Raw genomic sequence first — 19,855 nt, forward strand, 5'->3', positions numbered from 1 at the left:
TAAAAGCAGAATTTCAACTGTCGAGACTTGAACAAAAGGTCGAGAATTTGTTATAAAAGTTAAATATTTTGTGAACTCTGGTAGGGTATGGCATGAATTAGTCTGTATGTTTGGGAAAAATATATTCTTCATAGGTCCCTGAAATAATTAAAAAAATTGCAGATACAATTCACTGTAAGATTTTCACTAGAAAAGGTTGTGACACCTGTTTTGCTGTACAATAGCTTTGCCATTACTAGCTTTACCAATTTTTCATGTTGGCAAAAACATTTCATAGGAAAATAGACACCCTCAATGTACTATCTCCATTATAACTCATACTTGAAATATCAACTTCTGATTCACAATTAAAAGTTTCGGTCATAACATCTTTTTCAAAACAGTTGACTCTAAAATATTAATTTCAGATATCACAGCTTTTATTACATTTTTTAATATAAATTGACGATTTGCTTTTTCTTCGTACTTAAAATATATTTTTTGTTTTCACCTCTTTTAATAACATCTAAAATTGAATAGAACTGGCCGATACTTGATGAAAATCCGTATCAAAACCTACTGTTGAGATTTTTTTTGATTTTCTCTATAAAAGGTTTGCAAATGCGCGAAACAAAAATGTTAACATTTTTGGTCCAACCTAGTTAAAGTATTTCTAATTTCTTAGAAAATAAAGCGGTTAAAACCAATAATGACTTGAACTATCACATGCTATTTTCAATAGCAAGAAGTTATTTAATCATCTACCCATTAATTTATGGCGAATATATAATGAAAAGAAATTCAGAAAGAAAGTAAAAGAATTCCTTGTTGGAAGGCCCTATTATAGTGTGGATGAATTCTACCAAGGCTCTATCGAGTAATTGGCATGTAGCTTTGGTTAAACAAGTTATTGAAATCAACACGAATTGGCTATTGATGTTCATTACTTAGCATTATATATGCATGCACTTATATTTGTATCTGTTCAGCTGGGACAAATATTGTTCTGTCCATATACTCTGCTCTTGTCTCTAAGCATTATTTTATAGTTTATATTTGTTAATTTAATGTCCCATATACACGTTTCACTTTACTAGACTTTGCCAATAAGATGTTCAGATTTTGGGTAATAAAGCATGTATAACAAAACAAACAAACAAAGACAAGAGTTTGGTGTCAGATAAATCAAGAGTGTATTAGTTGTCTGGTGGTTCATGTCCGATGTTCGACATAGGTCAAACTGAAGGAACATTTGAAGCACTTATGAAGGAACATAGAAACAGTTTTCAGAATGGAAAGGTAAATTCAGCGTACGCTACTCACCGCCTTAAAGAAGAACCCGAGCTTGATAACAAAATCAAAGATATTAATTTTCAAAAGGAAGGTTTGAAACTTGACCTTCTGGACTGTAAAGAATGTAATATTTTTTAATTTATTGACCTGTTTTCATATAAGTTCACTAGCTAATAAGAATTTCTACCTGTTTGTGATATTTTTGACCTTATTCGAAGCACAAACCAATGCCAAAGTCCAATTTCATGTAAGTCTGTTGATAAAAAAAAATCATATATTGCCGACTTCAATGATGACACTCTATATTTCGTGTATGAAAATAATGTTCCTGGGACAATAACGATTGTTCGTTTATTCTCTACGTTTGTGACAATCCGGATAGACAAACATCGTGAATTAAAGTATGTAGGCCCGGAGAAATGTTAAATTGATCAATTAACGCAAAATGACTCGCGCCACCAATTAGCTTAATTAAACGAAAACCCCGATGCGTTCTGACCGTCGAGTAAGATAAGAATTGCTGGCATCCGTCTAATAATCATAAAAGCTGTCACCACTAATTTGCTGTAGATAAATAATGAGGTCAGAAAGCCGCGTTAAACAAAGGAAGTCGCGCAGCTGCGAATTGCAGGTGTTCAAATTATTGCATCATTATTCGTGCTATAAATACGGGAACGAAATTTTCATTAAATCAGTCTAGTTTGAACCGTTGAACGGAAGCGATCTCCGTCAGTGATAGTGTTAATAGTAAAAATGTAATCAGTCTAGTTTGACCAGTCGAATTGAAGTGATCTCCGTCAGTGGAAGTTTACGCGAAGTTAATCAGGAATGTTATTAGTCAGTCCAGTTTGGTCCGTCGAATTTAAGTTATCTCCGTCAGTGAAAGTAATTAGTAAGAATGTAACCAGTCTAGTTTGAACCGTTGAACGGAAGCGATTTCCGTCAGTGATAGTGTTGATAGTAAAAATGTAATCAGTCTAGTTTGACCAGTCCAATAATTGAAGTGATCTCCGTCAGTGAAAGTTTACGCGAAGTTAATCAGAAATGTTAAGACAGTCCAGTTTGAACTATTGAGTGGAAGTACTCTTCGTCAGTGAAATTACGCGTAATAAAAATATAATCAGTTGGAAATGAAGTCCCATAACCACCGGTATTAATTCCGAAATAAACAAATTAAATTAAAAGTGGCAGCAATTTATTACTGAAGCCGAAAGATGAAGTATTACATTTCATTTTTATGTGAGTATCATTCTGAAGGAATAACCGAACTTTTCTTGGTAAATAAATTGTAATGAGTCTATATGTCGGGAATATCAATCTCCGAAGATTAATAAAAGGTGTCGTCACAACCTCCTCTAAAGCCCATTTTGCGTAAATGTCTGTGTTTTATTGATTACGATTTAAAGATTTACTTAATCCATGGTTGTTGTGTGTTATATCTATACTATGTGCCATTGTCATGGATTTTATTGTGTTTAAATTGTGTATTCGTTTATTGATACTTTTATATCTGAATATTAACGATTTATTGATATTATGTTCTCTGTTGCTTACTTTGATATTCTGAAATTTTAGACAAGTGTAATGAACACTTGTAAATGATTGGTAAACCTGTCAAATTATATATCTTATGCATACAGAGGTGTGAAGAGCAATGATTATATATTGGTATCGTTTCTGCCCCGAGTTGTCAAAATTAAGAAAAATGGCGTACCTGTTATTTGTAGTAAAATTTGTCGAAGGTAGTGTTAGCGTACACGCTTTTTATTTTAGTAGATAATTACCGGGTATTATATGTTTAGGCAATTACATGCACCTGATGTTTGTTGTTTCTTTTGTTTTGCTATTGTAATATTAGTTTTTATTTCTTATTCAATAAATGTTTAAAATGTACGTTAGTTTGTCATTCAGTTGGTTTATAACAAACATCTAGTTAACCAAAGCAACATCCTACCTGTTGGGAACAGTCACTCGATTCCAAACAGGAAGTTTATTATTGTGGCATACTCAAGGCGTTTCGGATTTTCCCAAACACCTTTTTCTGGCATACAGCTCCCTTGCCGTAGACAGGGTAAATTCGAGCGGCCATTGCATAAAAACAGGTTGACGAGGTGGCTCATACTCTACCTATGGTAAGTGTCCAAAATACCAAACTATAGGAAGACCGCTCACACGATGTTTGATTCGACCATAAATTTGTCTGAGGTCAATATTTTTCATTGCATTTTATTTTTGTGTTGGAATTGACTTGATAGAAATTTATGAAAAACGAGATTCTCACTGACAATTCACAAAATTGCAACAAGTTTCTATATGCTTTACCTTCTTCACAAAAACAAACTAGAATTATCTATATGCGATTCTCATATTCGACAGAAAATTATACTAGGACATCCCTACCAGAATCCACATCGAAATAAAATAAAAATTCCAGAATTATACCTGATGAAAATTGCTCATACTGTTACGCCTAGGCTGGGCCATCGTCGGAAGGCTTAATATACTCAGTGACATCTACAACATGCAGAAACAAAAGTAGAAGCTTCTAGAACATGCAAAATAAGACGTTAATATATTATAAAATAGAACGCAACGAAATCATTTAGAAAATCAATGGAAGCGTGAACATTCAATACATCACAAACCCGTGGTTTTTTCGGAACTGGAGCTCTTTTGATCTTGTTCACGGCCGTCTCTATGAACTTCATCAGTCCGTCTACCATCTGCTGGTGCTCCGAATTAGTCTGGACCTGGTAGATGTCGCAATGGTCGGACCCGTCGATGATTTTCTTCGTGGCTGCGTTATTCAAAGGAAGCAAATATACTCGAAACCTGAAATTCATTTCTTAGTGAAACAATAACATTGAGGATTCCAAGAGCTCACTGAAAACGATTTGAAACCATTGTTTATAATCAACTTGTTTATTACCTTAATAAGAACAAAATAACTTTGAACGCTATAAAATCTTCAAATCAGGAAACAAAAAACAGTTTTGGGAATATTTATAGACCTGAGTGCAGCTTTTGATTGTGTCGATCATGACAAAAAATGGAATACCATGGAATAAGAAGGATAGCATTGAAACTGATCCGATTCTATCTGTCTAATCGTTCTTAAGTACACTGAGGATACACTATAAACATAAAACACACGTTTGCCTATTTTCCACGATAGTTCTGCATTTGTTGACTAGTTTCGGTCAGTACACCATTTTCATAACTGTGTAACGGTGTAATGATATAGAACTATCGTGGAAAATAGACAAAAGTGTGTTTTTATAGTTTCTATAGTGTATTCTCAGTTAACATGAATTTCCACAAAATAAACAAATCGTCAATTAAAGAAGCGTTCTCAAGTAGTTTGAAATGTAGATCAGAGAAATAATTTCCAATCAATAAAAAGAGGAGTTCCTCAGGGATCAATATCGGGCCCCCTTCTCTTTAAAATTTATATAAATGATTTACAAAATATTTTCACCTCAAATGAGGAGACAATGATGTATGCTGATGATAACACATTTGGCATCAGTGTCGGTGAAGAGGGGAGCCCAGCTACGATCCTTGAGAACATTATGTAACAAGCAAAAAGCTGGTTCTTGGTAAACAAGCTTGTATAGTCGAAGTAAACGGTATTGTGTATAGTTAAAGGTGTCTGCTCTCTCAAAGGCAAAAAAAAACAATACAGAGAAATAAATCCGCTGCCAACTAGTCCATGTGGACTGAAGAATTCCATGTGGACTGAAGAATTGGCGGCTGAAGAGTCATAAAATTAAATTTGAAGTCATGTTACGGTGACGAATAGAAATCGGGGAATGCGGCGATGGTTTTCGCCGTCGTGTTCAGTTCAGGAACTGATCGCGATTTGAGTGTTGAAATACGATATTGGTGCAGTTATAATTACTTAAAATTTTTGTTATCTGTTTAAAATGTGGCGTCCTTGAACAAGTACTAATAGTAATAACGAGTGTGATAACAACGCAGACTTTTTCCTGTGTAGTCAATTTCAATTCTTTATTTATCCATTCGAGCAAATACAGCTATAGGACAAGTCAAAAAACATATAGACATACAACAAAGTACAGTGAGTAAAATGATAAAATAAAATAAATTATGTACATGCATAACAAGGATTGCAGACAAAATACAATTAACATAGGATAGTGAAATAATACATGTTTACAGGTTGTCCTTTAAAAAATTAATTCAAAATAATCTTCTAGGGAGTAGGGACACAGATCAATTAGTATCTTTTTCACTTCAATAAGAAATTTCCGGTTTGAAAAGGATCTATATCTTTGTGGAAGTCGATTATAGAGTCTTAAGCCAAGTACACTTGGTGAATTTAAGCTATTCCAATAGCGATGGTGAACAATGCGAAAAAGAGTTACCAGTGTATAAGATTTATAGCTATCACTTGTTTACTAAATCCTAGAACACTGTGTAAACAATATATCTTGGATCTGACAAAATCTAATGAGGTTTTTACTTACCGCCAATATTTCAGTGCATCCACCAAAACGAATTCTGTATCGCCTCCTGTACAAACATAGTGATCTAGATAATTCCAGTTGTAATGCTCTAATTTTTCAGTTGTGAATGTGGCGTAAGACTCTTCATAAGTGTCATGCCAAGGTGCGTGAAATCTGTAGCGATATTGGTAGTTGAAACCTGGATATGGATGCCTAAAAATGAAATTTTCCAGATTTTTTTATTTATGAGGAAAGTGAGTCAGTCAGTGAAGTGACTTTTGAAGTTCATGAGTTAAAGACCTCTCTTTACATTTTTTTTTCAAATGCAAAGAAGGGTCTTGTGACATTTCGTATGAGAGGTATTTCAATTAACTATATAATGGCTTTCACCTTTTTCAATTTTGATAAACGGTTGTGGAGTTATCGATATTTGAATTTGGGTCTAGGAACTGTGTAACTATGCCACCCAATGTCAGATTTTTATATGGTAGCATTTCATTTCAATCTCGTTATAATTTGAGCAAATGTTCAAAATGTTCTCTTTGAAACTCCTGACAGCAAAACAGTCTATTATCAAACTCGCTTCTAACATTTTGGAATGTTTCTGAGGTAATGCTAGTACAAGGTTCGGTAATTCTGCCTCTAAGTTCCCATATTGTCCCAGGTTGCGTATCATAAACTTTCGATTTGATATAGCCCCAAAGGAAAAAATCGATAAGATTCAAATTCGGTGAATGAGCAGGGTGTTCCCAATCCACATGCCTGGGTATGTCCAGTGGCGGATCTTGGGGAGGGCACAGGGACACGTACCCTCCCTAGAGGATTGTAAGTAGATTAGATATAATTTGACGAAATAAATGTTATGATTACATTACAATATATTGAATTACAGAATATTAATCAAAGTCATAATTTGACTTACTACACCCAACTTCATTCTTGTAAAATAGATATATAAATCATCGAATATGTGGAATTTAGTTAGTAAAGACACGCCCGAACAAGTCATTGTATGGCGAAACAAGTGTTGCGTTTTTGTAAAATTGTTTAGTGAAAATGTCACAATAAAATGTTTTTTGAATATATGTTTCATCATAGTTGCACCGTTGTATTTATCGCAAACATTCTGTTCTGTTTATTGTGAATCAAGTCGATTCTTGTGGTTTGTGCTGATACGAGATGAGTGGCAGTGGAGGTGGAATTTTTTTAAATAAACCAAAGGTAAGCTTGACAACATATTCTCGTACTTCCTTAATATTTTTGTCTTTTTTCACCGACTTTTAGTGTTCCCGATAGCTCTTTGAAGTGTTTATTATTTTTATCACAATGTATGAAAACTGTTTGGTTCCCCTTTAAACAAGTACTACGGTAAATCCCCTGATACATTGTTAAGGACTGCCAAAGAATGAAATAGAACGAAGAAATGTTTTGCCGATTCTCTCCCAAATATTAGGATATTACTGCAACTGTTGTACATCTCTTACAGAGATAACTTTTCAGCTTAGCGTCGATTAAAAACATATCTACGCAATACAATGACTGAAGAGAAACTAAATGGTTTGGCTTCACCGCACATACAGCCCGATATTTCCAATACAATGAAGGATAAAGAAGTCTTGGACATACACATAAGAAAGCACATAAGAAAATTATCTCTGAAGGTGCTATAAAAATTTACAAATCAAAAATATTATGTTTATATTATAAAAATATTGATATGTTAGACCACTGATAAATTTGATTAATATAAAGTCATTATAATCTACTTTTTAATTCTTTAATCGTGTACCTGAACATATTGTTTCTCAATGCTAATGATGGCAAGGGCAAAAAATTTTAGTTATAATACCATATTTAAAACAAAGCAATGATTTTCATTTTATTTGTCTTCAAATGTTTGTTCCTGAATGCATACTACTGAATATCAATACACAGCCTCCAAGGACTAGGTGCTTTATGGAGGGGTTACATACCCCATACTCTGAGTTGTAAACTTCCCCCTTCCCCAAAATGATTTTCTGGATCCGCCACTGGCGTATGTCTGATACGTGACTGGTACGTGACAAGGGGACCCGAGGGGTGAAGGCCTAAGAAGGCCCGAGGGCTGAGGCGGAGTCACAAGGGGGGCCATGCCCTTCCATATTCATTCCATCCTACTCTGCAACGATTACGTCACACGTTTCTCTCTCCCACTCACTAGTCTCTCCCTGAAACACCTACCAACGACGCGCGACCTTGAAGTGAGCCAGAACACGCCTTTTCATCTACTAATTTGAATTTTCCGCTGTATGCGCGGTAGCTTCTGATTGGTTGACTGAATAACGGCAAAAGTGTAGGAGTGGGGACGACTACGTGAGTTGGGTGTTCCACAAGGTTCCGATCGGAGGTCGTAAAATTGCCAGAATGAAGTGCCATAAGAAAATACATGGGATTTTGAGCTGGAACTCTCCTAGCTATATTACTACCTTACCGGCCTAAGAAATGTGGGAGCACACAATCTTGTTGGATAACAACTGTATTCTCGAATTCATCTTGATTGTTGGCTACAATCTCTTGAATCCGAGGGTGAATGATTTTACAAATATGAATTACAAGTAGAATATCCTCTAGATATGTGGGACACAACCTGCAAGACACGGCCAAAAAAACCGAAAAATTGCTTTGACTGAAATTGAATGAAGCGAATTATCAGTATCAATAGTGACAGCTATCAAGCTTATATATTACTTTCTGTTACTGGGTTAACATGTTGCGGATACTTATCTACATAGGCATCATAAAAAATCCTAAACTGAATTGAAATCAGGAATGCGCTTTTTTGTCAAAAACTTTGGTTCAATTTCATTTTTAATACAATTAATTTCCGTGAACAAGTTATTTATCTTACACATTACAAACTTTTGTAACCTGTGATAACTAAAATTGGAGCTGTTTCAATTCGCTTTTGGATGCAAAGTTACGAATTATCATTTTTCCGAGTCTCCGATTCATACATCAACAACTCCAAATTTAAAACAGTCGAGGTTGTTGTATAGAAAATTGAAATACCTTTCGAGCGAAGGATCGCAAGACCCCTTTTCTAAAAATAGTTGAAAGCGCCTTCTTTGGGGCGAGTGATGTCATGTTAAATTACAATAGCTTTGAGTCATATCATTAGACAACCAATACTACTTGTTTGCATGAAGGATTTGCTGGTCACTTCATCCCCTCCACTGTATGTACTTGTTATTCTATTTGAAGGTCAAAGATGTTGAAATAAAAAAATAGTTAGTCGTTGTCAGAACTCAACAAAGCTAGTAATTATTGCTTTCCTTTCCTGCTCAAAAGTGCATTTATAACAGGTTATGGGCCCAGTCCCGCGTGGTTTTTTCTCCCTCTAGGATAATACGGTCGAAACCGTATTATCCTAGAGGGACTGTCCAAGTGATGGAATCGAAACCGATTCAGCTTTGATAAGTAAGGCTAAAGCTAAACTGATTTTAACGCTAAATCCGCCACTCTTCATACACGTGAAAGATGTATTGTCTGCGAAAGAAGTCTGGGAAAATTTAAGAAGACTTTATGAAGATTCGGGATTTGCGAGGAAAATCGGACTATTACGCAAGTTAATTTAGTTGAGATTCGACAACTGTGACTCAATGGAACATTATGTGAATCAAGTAATAGACACCTCCAAAAAACTAGAAAGAAGTGGTTTCAAGTTGAGTGATGAGTTGGTTGAAAGCCTGATTCTCGCCGGTCTGTTCCCATTGCCTTTCGCATCAAAAATTACTGAAAATAGTTTCTTTTCATATCTTGCCCCGTTCAAAAGTTAAGAGGGAGAGGAACTATTTACCTCCGCAATGTTTAGTGGTTAATGCAATGTACAAAAAAATATTAGAGCTTGTAAAATCTAAGAAGAAACCTGAGAATTCTTAATGTGCCCGCTCATATCAGACAATTCTCAAGTCTCTTTCTAGGTTTGACACGCTGCATACTTCTTTCCGGTGAAAATTCGTTATAAACCCACCTTGGTCGGTATCTCGTTACAGAAATGGTATTCCCAGACAACGATATGATGTGAAACAACCTTCCAATGGACAAGAAGTAACTCTCGTCGTTCTCCGTCTGCCTCTTACTCACAACGGATCCCCTCATCTTCGGGTTCGGAACCGACATCATGTTATTCAGATCGATGTTGGGATCCGCCATTAGGATCAACTGGAAGCCTTGGGACAAACGTTGCGATACGAGCTCTCTGAACACCTCCACCGTCGTCAAAGGCCTCTTGTACGTCGAGTGCTGTTGCGCAAAGTCTGCGTTTACGCTGTCAGGCAGAAGGTTGTACAAGGATACAACGTAGTCGATGTTGAGGGCCCTTCTGTCGGGGAAATAATCGGTGGTGATCGGTAGGCAAGCGGAAATCGTTAGGGATTTCCAATCGACTCCTAGTGGAAAAAACTGTTAGTGAACGGTGATATGTTGATTCGGGAGTTGCATTAGCAGAGACAAATTTTCAGGTTGAATGAAAGAAGAGAAGGATTTTTCAAACCAAGAACCCCTTTGAAGAGCTGACTGACTCAAGAGATAAACCATAAAAACGTAGAGGAAGAGAAATGGAATATCTCTTGTTATTAGTGATACTTTTTTTGTAAGCAACCACAAACTTTTTTTGGAGAGTAATGTGGTACTATCTAATGTATTCAAAAATTTCATTATTATGAAACTAAATACAGTACATTTCTTCAATTCCCCCCCTTTTATTTTTTGAACAGTCGCCATATTGAAAGTTTCATCTGTCAATTTCACTTCAAAATAAAGTATTCATGCATTAATTTCATTATCCCATATATTAATTTTTTGAGTTGACCTGTTCAAAAAATAAAAGGGAGGGGGACATTAAAGAAAAGCACTGTATACATTATATTTGTAAGAAGTGAAGAAGTGACAACATTTTACAATGCCACAGAAAAATATGGAGACTAAACGTTAGTGTAATTTATTGAACTATCTCGTACCTTTCAAAGCTTTGTGGCCATATAAACAATTTTTTTTCAATGCTTCTACTACTATTTTGTGAGAGAAACTAATCTGTATTACACCAATATATGATATGTATTGAAGGATATAGCCAAATTGATTTTAAAGACACAGACAATATTGAAAAAATTCTCACAATAGCTTGTACATTAGATATGAGAAAATATCTCAACGTTTGAAATCCTTGTTTCAAAAAAATAATGAGCAGTTAGTTATAATTTTTTGAATTTCACTAGGTCGTTTCGAAAGTTTTGTCCGTTTTGATGCCAGGTCTTTTTGTAGCTCCATATCCCGATAAATATTTATTCTACTGTGTGGTGGTTTATACTGATCGATAGAGATTTTTATACTCTATACATTGATGCTGTTCAATTTTATCAAATTTAAATTTTTTGCTTATTACTTTATCATTTTCAACCAATTTTTCACTACGAATTCAAATCTAACCAAAGCGCTGCCGAAACAGCCCAAAAAACCAGATATTTGGCAATGATAGTGTTGATGGTGTTGGTTTGCGAAATTTGGTTCCGGAGATTTTAGCCCCGATGATGAGCTCAGAAGTGGGCGACCTACAGTAATCCCGATCGAGGATTTAAGGAACCTGGTGGAGACTGACCCATCACAAACGGTGCGTGGGATGACGGAAAAACTGGGCGTCAGCTCCAATGCAGCTTTTGATGGTTTAAAACTCATTGGAACGGCCAAAAACCTCGAAAAGTAGGTGCTCCACGATTTGAACTATCGATAGAAATTTCACGTTTCTAGGTCTGTTCTTTATTGCTTTTGCGCAACCAAAACGACTCTTTGTTGTATCGGATCATCACGTGTACGTGTGATGAAAAGTGGATCCTATACGACAAGAGAACACGTTCAAGTTGTGGTTGGACACCGATAAGCCACCCAAGCACTTCCCAAAGGCAAAAACCCACCAAAAAAGAACATAGTTACTGTATGATGGTCAGCGGCTGGTGTAATTTACTATAACTGAGGAAATGGGCAAAATGTACCGGAAATTGCGCCAGCAGCAGTCTGCACTGCAGCTAGATCCTGGTCCATGACAACACACGTTTTACAAATCATCATTCGAAAATTAAACGAATTGATTGTCGAAGTTTTGCCTTATCTACCATACTACCCAGACCCCTCGGCGGGTTGGCAGTCCTTGTTCATCTTTCACTGCCTGAACCACTGTGTATGCTGTTTTTGGCGTGTGCTATGGCTTGGGATGTGGGGGTTGAGCAAACCGGCCATCGGATGCCTGCTTCCAAGTAGCCCGCTGGATAAGGGAATGACAGAATCACTTGTGGTTCTGTTATTCCCTAAGTGAATGGCATCCCAACGATGGCTTAATCCTAAGGTGTGTGTATCCGTGCTGAGGGGATTAATGACACTGAGCCTATCAGCTGTCTCTACGGAACCTTCGAGATACCGGGCACCCTCCCTTCGTAGCATCGCCTTGTCACGGTAATGCGGGGCTCTGCCGTGATTGACCTTCTTTCTCTAGCTACTCGTGGGACTTTTATGGACAGAGTAAACTTAAAATTTCTTTCTAATGCTGAGTCCACAGAGGAGATGGATGTCGAGCTTACGACTCCAACTGACCTCCATTTAAATTTAGATCAAGAGCGAGAGCTTCTCAACTCTCCAACTCCTGATTCAATAACTGAACCTAAAAAAAAAGATTTGGTGGTGCAGTCAGGAAACGACTGAGTCGTCTCCTCAAGAGCGGGGTACCTTATGAAACCGCCTCCACCGCAGGTGGAGGAACAAACCCCCCATGAGCAGGTTAGCAAACGTTTGGGCTCAAGTGATGATTCACCAAAACCAGAGGTGAAAAAGCCCTGCACGGTTGAATCTAAGGCATCGTCAGGTGTAGCTGACGTTCAAAAACTCTCATATGGAAAGGTTGTCGCGGATATCAAGGTGGGAATCTTGCACCTTGACTATCCGACTACCTCATTAACGATGAAACAGCAGAGCATATACTTAGTGCCTGCCCCGCTGGGGACCGAATCAGGTTTTTAGAGTTAGGCAGAGTAGTACTCTTACCATCTGACCTGAAAGACCACTCACTATACAAACTAATCGGCTTCGTTAAGAAACTGGGTTTATTTGGTCGTGTGTGGATAGGTGTGAACCACAATAAACTCTTGCGGGTTGCGATGGAGGGTCGAACAGGCCCACTCACTTTGAACCTAACCTAACCCAGACCCCTCGCCAACCGACTACCATCTTCTTGAGCACTTCGATAACTTAGCACCGGTAGAACCTTCGCCAACCAGGTCCAGACAAAAACGACCTTCGTCGACTTCATCGAATCCCCAGCACGCGAGCTGACGGAATTATTCGGCTTGTGGTGTTACGCTGGCAAAAGTACGCCAATTCAAATGGCGTTCATTTCGATTAAAATGAATACGTATTCATTGAGATATTTTTTTTGATATATTAAACATTAAAGTAGACTCACAAAAACGGGCAAAGCTTTTGAAACAAATATGATTTGATTTATTTTCTTCATAACCATATTAAGTTCTATAATAATTCCACCGTTTTGTTGTAAGACTGTGAATTTTTAAGTAGTGGATGATACAGTTTCATACTTATTAGATTTTCATTTATCTATACTTGCGTTTTGGAAAAATATGCAGTCAAATAAACAACATTGTTGAGTAGACAGTAAGCTAAAGCAATTTGCAATTTTCTAGTGGAATTCAAGGTTCAAGTTTATTGCATATCATACAAACTTTGGGAGTTACGAGGTGAGCCAAATGATCTGAAAGTTCCATATTCAGGAACACTATCGATTAGTGAAAACAAATTGAAAATAACTAGTCAGATTTAGAAAAAAGTGTCGATTCCATTTTTCAAGTCTCCTTGTTACTTTTAGGAATATCCAGAAACTTTACAGAACTTGTTCTTCTCTTTGGTTTGGCACCATCAGATTTGCAATTAAACAATTTTCTGCTCCACCTTCTGAATTTTTTTAATACTGAACTGGATATTTAACTGATAATAACAGCCATGAATATCTGATATTTAAAGATATATTATATTTTAATATTCCTCCCTAGTTACGAAAAAAGTTCCTTTTTTCGCAAAACGATGAATAATATATTTCAGAGCTCTCTCAGTTGAAATGTTAATTGCCACAAATTCCTTTGCTGAAACTATCCAATAATTAAGAGAGCTCCTTAAAAGTAGTTAAAGAATATGGACAGGCCAATGGAAAATTACTTTGTTGTTTTGAAGTGAGGACCTGAACTTAATCGAACAATTAACAATTTTAGATAATGGAAGTCTCAATTTCTAATATTCAACAAATATATAATCTTGGGAAAATCCAAGATACACCTTTCAAAAACGGAATATGTTCAATTATCTCATCATTGATCAGGTGGACTGAAAAGTTCGTAGGCTGACTCACAGATGGCGCTACTAGTATTGAATCCACGTGCTTTTTAATCAACCCTAACCTTCAAAAGACACGTGTACAAATTTCACAGCTGCCAGTTTGTGGGATAGAACATTTTGAGTGAAACAACTTTTGTTAATTTGAAGAAAATCGGTAAAAAGGAATTTCGTGTTAGGTTAGGTCCAAAGTGAGTGGGTCTATTCGAACCTCCGCTACAGCCCGCAAGGGTTTATTGTGACACACACCTATTCACACTGCGCCAAATAAACCCAGCTTCTTAACGAATTCGATTAGTTTGTATGGTGAGTGGTCTTCCAGTTCAGATAGTGAGAGTACGGCTGTGCCGAACTCTAAAAACCTGATTCGGTCCCCAGCGGGGCAGGCACAAAGTATGTGCTCTGCTGTTTCATCATTTTCCAAACACACTGTCTCCCGACAGTCCGAGTCTCTGCATATGATGATTCAAATGACAGTGACCTGTAAGAAAGCCTGTTAGACATCGTAGTTCATCCCTACTGTAGTCCAACAACTGTTTGGTATCAAGCTTCAAAGGGTGAATAAACGTCTTGGAGTGAGTTAATCCTGGGAAAATGCTGCCAGAAGTCCATAAATCTTCTTGCCATCCAGGTGTTCAATCTGTGTTTGGCAAAGCCTAAAGCTACGCCAATGACAGGTTCTGGTCCGATGAAGCTGCTTGCAGCACCCTCCCTCCTTTGCAAGGGAGTCACAGTCTCATTGCCTTCCAGGCCAGTATGGCCAGGAATCCGGACCAGAGACAATCTGTTGAGTCGTCCTATCGAGGGGATTCGTTTTTGGCGATTTGCTACCAATTTAGACGTTGCTCGGTAGGAGCCAAGAGCTTCCAACGCCGCTTGACTGTCGGAGAATATTTTTATTGACTTGTGTATGAGGTTGGATTCTCCTAATCTCTCCGTACACAATTCAATAGCGTAAATTTACGCTTGAAATACAGTCGCATAGGTTCCTAGACTGGTTGATATCTCTGTCCTGGGTCTGCGACTGAAAACACCTGCACCAGAACCGAAAGGTGTTTTTAATCCATCTGTGAACCAACAACTATCTGCTCTTAATCCGTGGGTTGGGCTACCTATCGGGCGCGTCCCCAGGTGGCGGATACGGGAACAGCCAGGGGACTGGAGGCCCTGTCCGCGAAGCTAATGTGGTCTTACGGACGGAGTCGCCAGACTCCTGGTCAGTGGCAAAAATAAGTAGGGTGAGGGGAACTAAAACCCCCTCTAAAGCCCTTGCAAAACATGCCACCGTAGACCAGCCTACCCAAGCTAAAGTGTAAGGAATCGTACCGACAGCTGAATGGCCACAGGGTGATATGCGATCACTGGGCGAAACCTCATTGTAATCAGCCTACCTCTGGTAATGCGGGGCTCTGCCAGAGGTGACCAACTCTTCCCTTGCTACTCGTGAATGAAACAGCACTAAAACAGAAACAACAAAAACAAAAACCAATCCCGAGGCTGGACAGAAGTGCTCACCTCAATCTAAGGCTGGACATAGCAGATCACCTCCAACAGCAAGAACACTTCCTGTGGCGGGCGTTAAGAGCTCCGCCTTGAATAAAGGCAAGGAACCGGCTGCCCCTGCAGGAAAGCTCCCTCACTTGTGCACCTCCACGGAGGGAACCCCAAGAAGGTTGAAGAAGCCGCGCAACGACAGTAATATCGCTGCATCTTCCAAAACCATCGCGGAGGTCACCGTGAGACACCTCAAGGTTGCCAAAGAGAGTGTGTGTTTCAGCGAGTCTTGACCTACACCTGCCAATATAGAGATGTCTCCTAGTGACCTGTTTACCTTCCCGGAAAGGACAGGATGGACGATGACCTAGGAGGACAACCCCTCGGGAGGATGTACAATGTGTCACTTGTGGCCTAAGTGCTGTGAGTTTACACTCACCCTCCCTACTCTACAGATACCAGCTCTGCTCTAAATATTTCCTTATCCCGGAGGATCCAGTCCTCTCTACTCGGGAACAGTATTTTATGAGGCAGTTCGTAGTTGACAGTTGAAGGCATAAAGTCAGAGATCATTTTCAGAATGCTGTGATTTACAGTGTCAACATACAGTCTGTTGCACTCTGCAATAAATTGATTTGTGCAATTGGCAATGTGCACAAGTCTATTTGCAGTCCATCTAGCCTCTCTCTTCGGAAAAATGTGGAGGAGGTAGAGATCTAGAAGGATCTCCATGGCCGCTGACGGTGTGGTACTGATGGCCAGACAATCCTGTCTCTGTTTTCGTGCGTTAACAAATCTTGCTTTTTGGAGCCAAAACTTGGCTTGCCAAACATTATTGAGACTTTGCACTAGGAAAATCAAACGTTGAGAAGTGGTTTGCTAAGTTTAATGAGCACCATGGACGATGCATGCGGTGGACGCCCCACAAAGGCTGTTACTGACTGAAACATCAAATTAATTTTGGATGACCGCAAAGTGAAGTTGATCGAGAAAGCTGAGACGAATTGATGATGCAGTAAAGCTGTTCCACCATAAAAAACCCGAATTCATGCGTCAATATGTGACAAAGGATAAAACATGGCTCCATAATTTGACACCAAAATCAAAACGATCGTCACCTGAGTGGACTGCACGTGGTTAACCGACTCCAAAGCGTGCAAAGACGCAACAGTCGGCTGGCAAGGTTATGGTGTCAGTATTTTGGGATGCGCATGGTATAATATTCATCGACTGTCTTGAAAAGGAAAAAGCCATCAACAGCCACTATTACATACCGTTATTGGAACGTTTGAAGGCCGCAATCGCGGAAAAACGGCCCTATTTGAAGAAAAAGGAAGTGCTGTTTCATCAAGATAATGCACCGTGTCACAAATCAATGAAAACGATGGAAAAACTGCATGAATTGGGCTTAGAATTGCTTCCGTATCCACCGTATTCCCCAGATCTGAACCCCAGCGAATTTTTCCAAATTGTATGGTATCGAAAAATTGTATGACTGTCATAATCGTTGTATCGCCCTCGAAAGCAATTATATTGAACAATAGAACAAATTTCATCAATTTTTTTTCTATGTTAGCCTACTAACTTTTCAGTCCAACTTCGTTATTCAACTGTGCCGCTTCCTAGAGTTACTGTAAATAAAAAATCAGGGATTTATTTGCTTTTATTTTTCACCGCATCCAATGTTGTGACTAATAATGGGATTACCGAAGGTTTTTTTTTCTGTTACATCTTCAAACTGAAAATTATAAACAGGCACAAGCAAATAAAATGTTAGTAGTAGAAGTAGTAGATTAATATAGTAAAAAATGTGTAAAAAAAATCAAAAATGACATCGTTAAGAATATTTATTTACACATTTTTATGATGAGATGGAGTGAATGCAAAACTAGAAAATAAAGAGTCCCAGTCACTAAAATTACCTGATACAAAAAGTGGACAGCACGTTTTTTTGTTCAAACTTAGGGAATCGGATTCAACACTGCAAAAACAATAAAAAAGTTTTCAGTGGTATAAATTGGTTGTCCAATTTTTGCAAACCTGATAGAAAAAGGACAGAATGCATACAGTTTCACATGCAAATAATAGTTTGTATACCAAATTGGACATTGTACTCAAAATCATATGCTCGAAGTAAACATGGTATACGTACTATCATTTCAAACTATCAATTGAACCAAAATGCACATTGGTGTTTTTTTATTCAATGTTGCTGTTACTGAATCAGAAAACAGCGAATCGATACCAAATAATTGTAATAATTTTGTTCAAAAATCCCCCAAAAACCATAAACATTCAGTCAACTAGTCTACATATACATGAAAGATGATGCAGATGAAAACACAACACTAATGGAGAAAAATATTCCCAAAAAGCAAAAATCATTGAAAGTTTCAACTACGAACTGAAAAGTTCTCCAAAAATATCTACCTAGGAAAAATGTGTTACAAATAATAATGATTCAAACCTATCAGGACATCATTGACTGCATTTCCGTAGATCCCCGCCAAGACCATGGAACAGAAAGTGGGATTTGAACACCAGAAGAGGATAGGGTCGTAAAATCCCCATCTCATAACACATAAATACATATAGTCCTGAGTATGACTTGTGTCTAAATTATTTTTGTGCAACAACTAAGGTCAAGATCTAATCGATCGCGAGTGAAATGATATGCTAAAATGTATATTACACAAATCTTTAGAGAGATGTCGGAATGTAAAAATTGTAATGAATACTTGAAAAAACAGAATTCAAGAAACTGTAATATATAGAGAGTTAAACTGTAGCAACTTTATTATTTCAGAAATATCAAATGTGACTACAAATGAGAAAAAGTGAAAATTTTTACACACAATCTTATACTGGAGATCATTTCATTGAACAATTTGAAGCCGTTGTAGGGTTCTAATTTTTTGATTCCATGCTTGGAGATGCCACACGTTCCATATATTGATGAAGTACTACTTAGAACAATGAATTACGGGGATATTTAGTTTCAAGGCTAACAACCATATATGATGATTATAATATATATTGTGCGATATGGTATACCATGTCAAATGAAGTTAAAAACAATATGATCACAAATAATATAATTGTATATACACTGTCTGTTCAAAAAATAAGGTGAATTTTCATTATCCTCCAAAACTATTCCTTTATTCATCATTTCTAATTTGTCCCCTTCAGAGTAGTCCCCCTCAGATATAATACACTTGTTTTTTAACACCTTCACCCGTATGTATGTATGTATGTATGTTTGTTTATAACTCTCCTTTTGTTTGAATGCTCGGGATCTGCATTTCACAGGATTATCGACATTATTCGTTGATCTATTAGCGGGCAGATGGTGCTATACGCAACCTCTTCGATATAATTCGAACTCACTTTACATGTATTTCTTCATTTGAAAAAAGTATTTGTTTTATTAACACGGGCGCCTGCTGCCTTATTTGTAACTCCCCTTTGCGCCCCTGCTACCTTCCTTGGGCTTGGGCTCCCTTTCCGGAATCAGAAAATATCAAATATCATTTTTCTGAACAATATACGGCTGATTGATCCCAAAGTTTAGATAAAATACAGTTTGAAAAGACTAAAAAACACGCTTTTATAGCATACGAAACTAGAAAATTAAAAACCCCATATTTTTTGTATATTTTGTTTTTGTTATGTCGATGAAAAGCTTGTACCACTTGTAAACATTTTTCTGACTCAGGGTACAATCACCGTATGCCACTATCAACATTTCAAATGTTTTTGAGCACTCAATTTAATTTTTTTACCCAAAATTGATGCGAATTCTCTGATCCATTTTTTTCGATAGCAGTAAATCGCTGAACAAGCAAAACACTTCTAAATTTCATGCCTCTCACCAACAAACTAAACATGCTAAACAGCTGAAACTGTGAAAATATCTTCCAGACTAGTGTACCAACATAAAAAACTTAAGAAAATGCTAATTGAAATGTATGTAGTCTGCGAAATTTGAACATTCACCCTATTTTTTGAACAGCCCACATATGTCTACATTAATACATACATTTAGGATAGGTAAGTTTTCAAGGTATTACCGTATTTGTATATTTATTTTTCCTCATGGGGATTACCCGTACACATGAATAAATAAATAAATAAACTGCCTAGCACCCTGAAGATATATTTTTTCAAAATTTTGTTGAATGTTCATTTTA

General features: G+C 37.4%; 1 protein-coding gene across 5 annotated transcripts in view; it reads right to left on the bottom strand.

The window, feature by feature from the left end:
- Positions 1-19,855, bottom strand: part of Iml1 (GATOR complex protein Iml1) — a 73,604-nt gene that overhangs the window by 26,444 nt on the left and 27,305 nt on the right. For 2 of the 5 annotated variants that reach the window (XM_074173581.1, XM_074173568.1), the window contains exons 10-14: positions 18,130-18,147; positions 9,751-10,168; positions 5,763-5,954; positions 3,918-4,104; positions 3,715-3,786 (exon numbers count right to left, since the gene is read on the bottom strand). In XM_074173581.1, coding sequence (XP_074029682.1) covers positions 3,715-3,786; positions 3,918-4,104; positions 5,763-5,954; positions 9,751-10,168; positions 18,130-18,147 — 887 coding nt within the window. The remainder of the gene's footprint in view (positions 1-3,714; positions 3,787-3,917; positions 4,105-5,762; positions 5,955-9,750; positions 10,169-18,129; positions 18,148-19,855) is intronic. The other 3 variants (XM_074173593.1, XM_074173584.1, XM_074173573.1) reach the window with 2 other exon arrangements.

This window comes from Leptinotarsa decemlineata, unplaced genomic scaffold (genome assembly GCF_025532065.1).
Source record: "Leptinotarsa decemlineata unplaced genomic scaffold, Ldec_3_MD MMD2_P_RNA_scaffold_12, whole genome shotgun sequence".
Classification (NCBI taxonomy): Eukaryota; Metazoa; Arthropoda; class Insecta; order Coleoptera; family Chrysomelidae; genus Leptinotarsa; species Leptinotarsa decemlineata.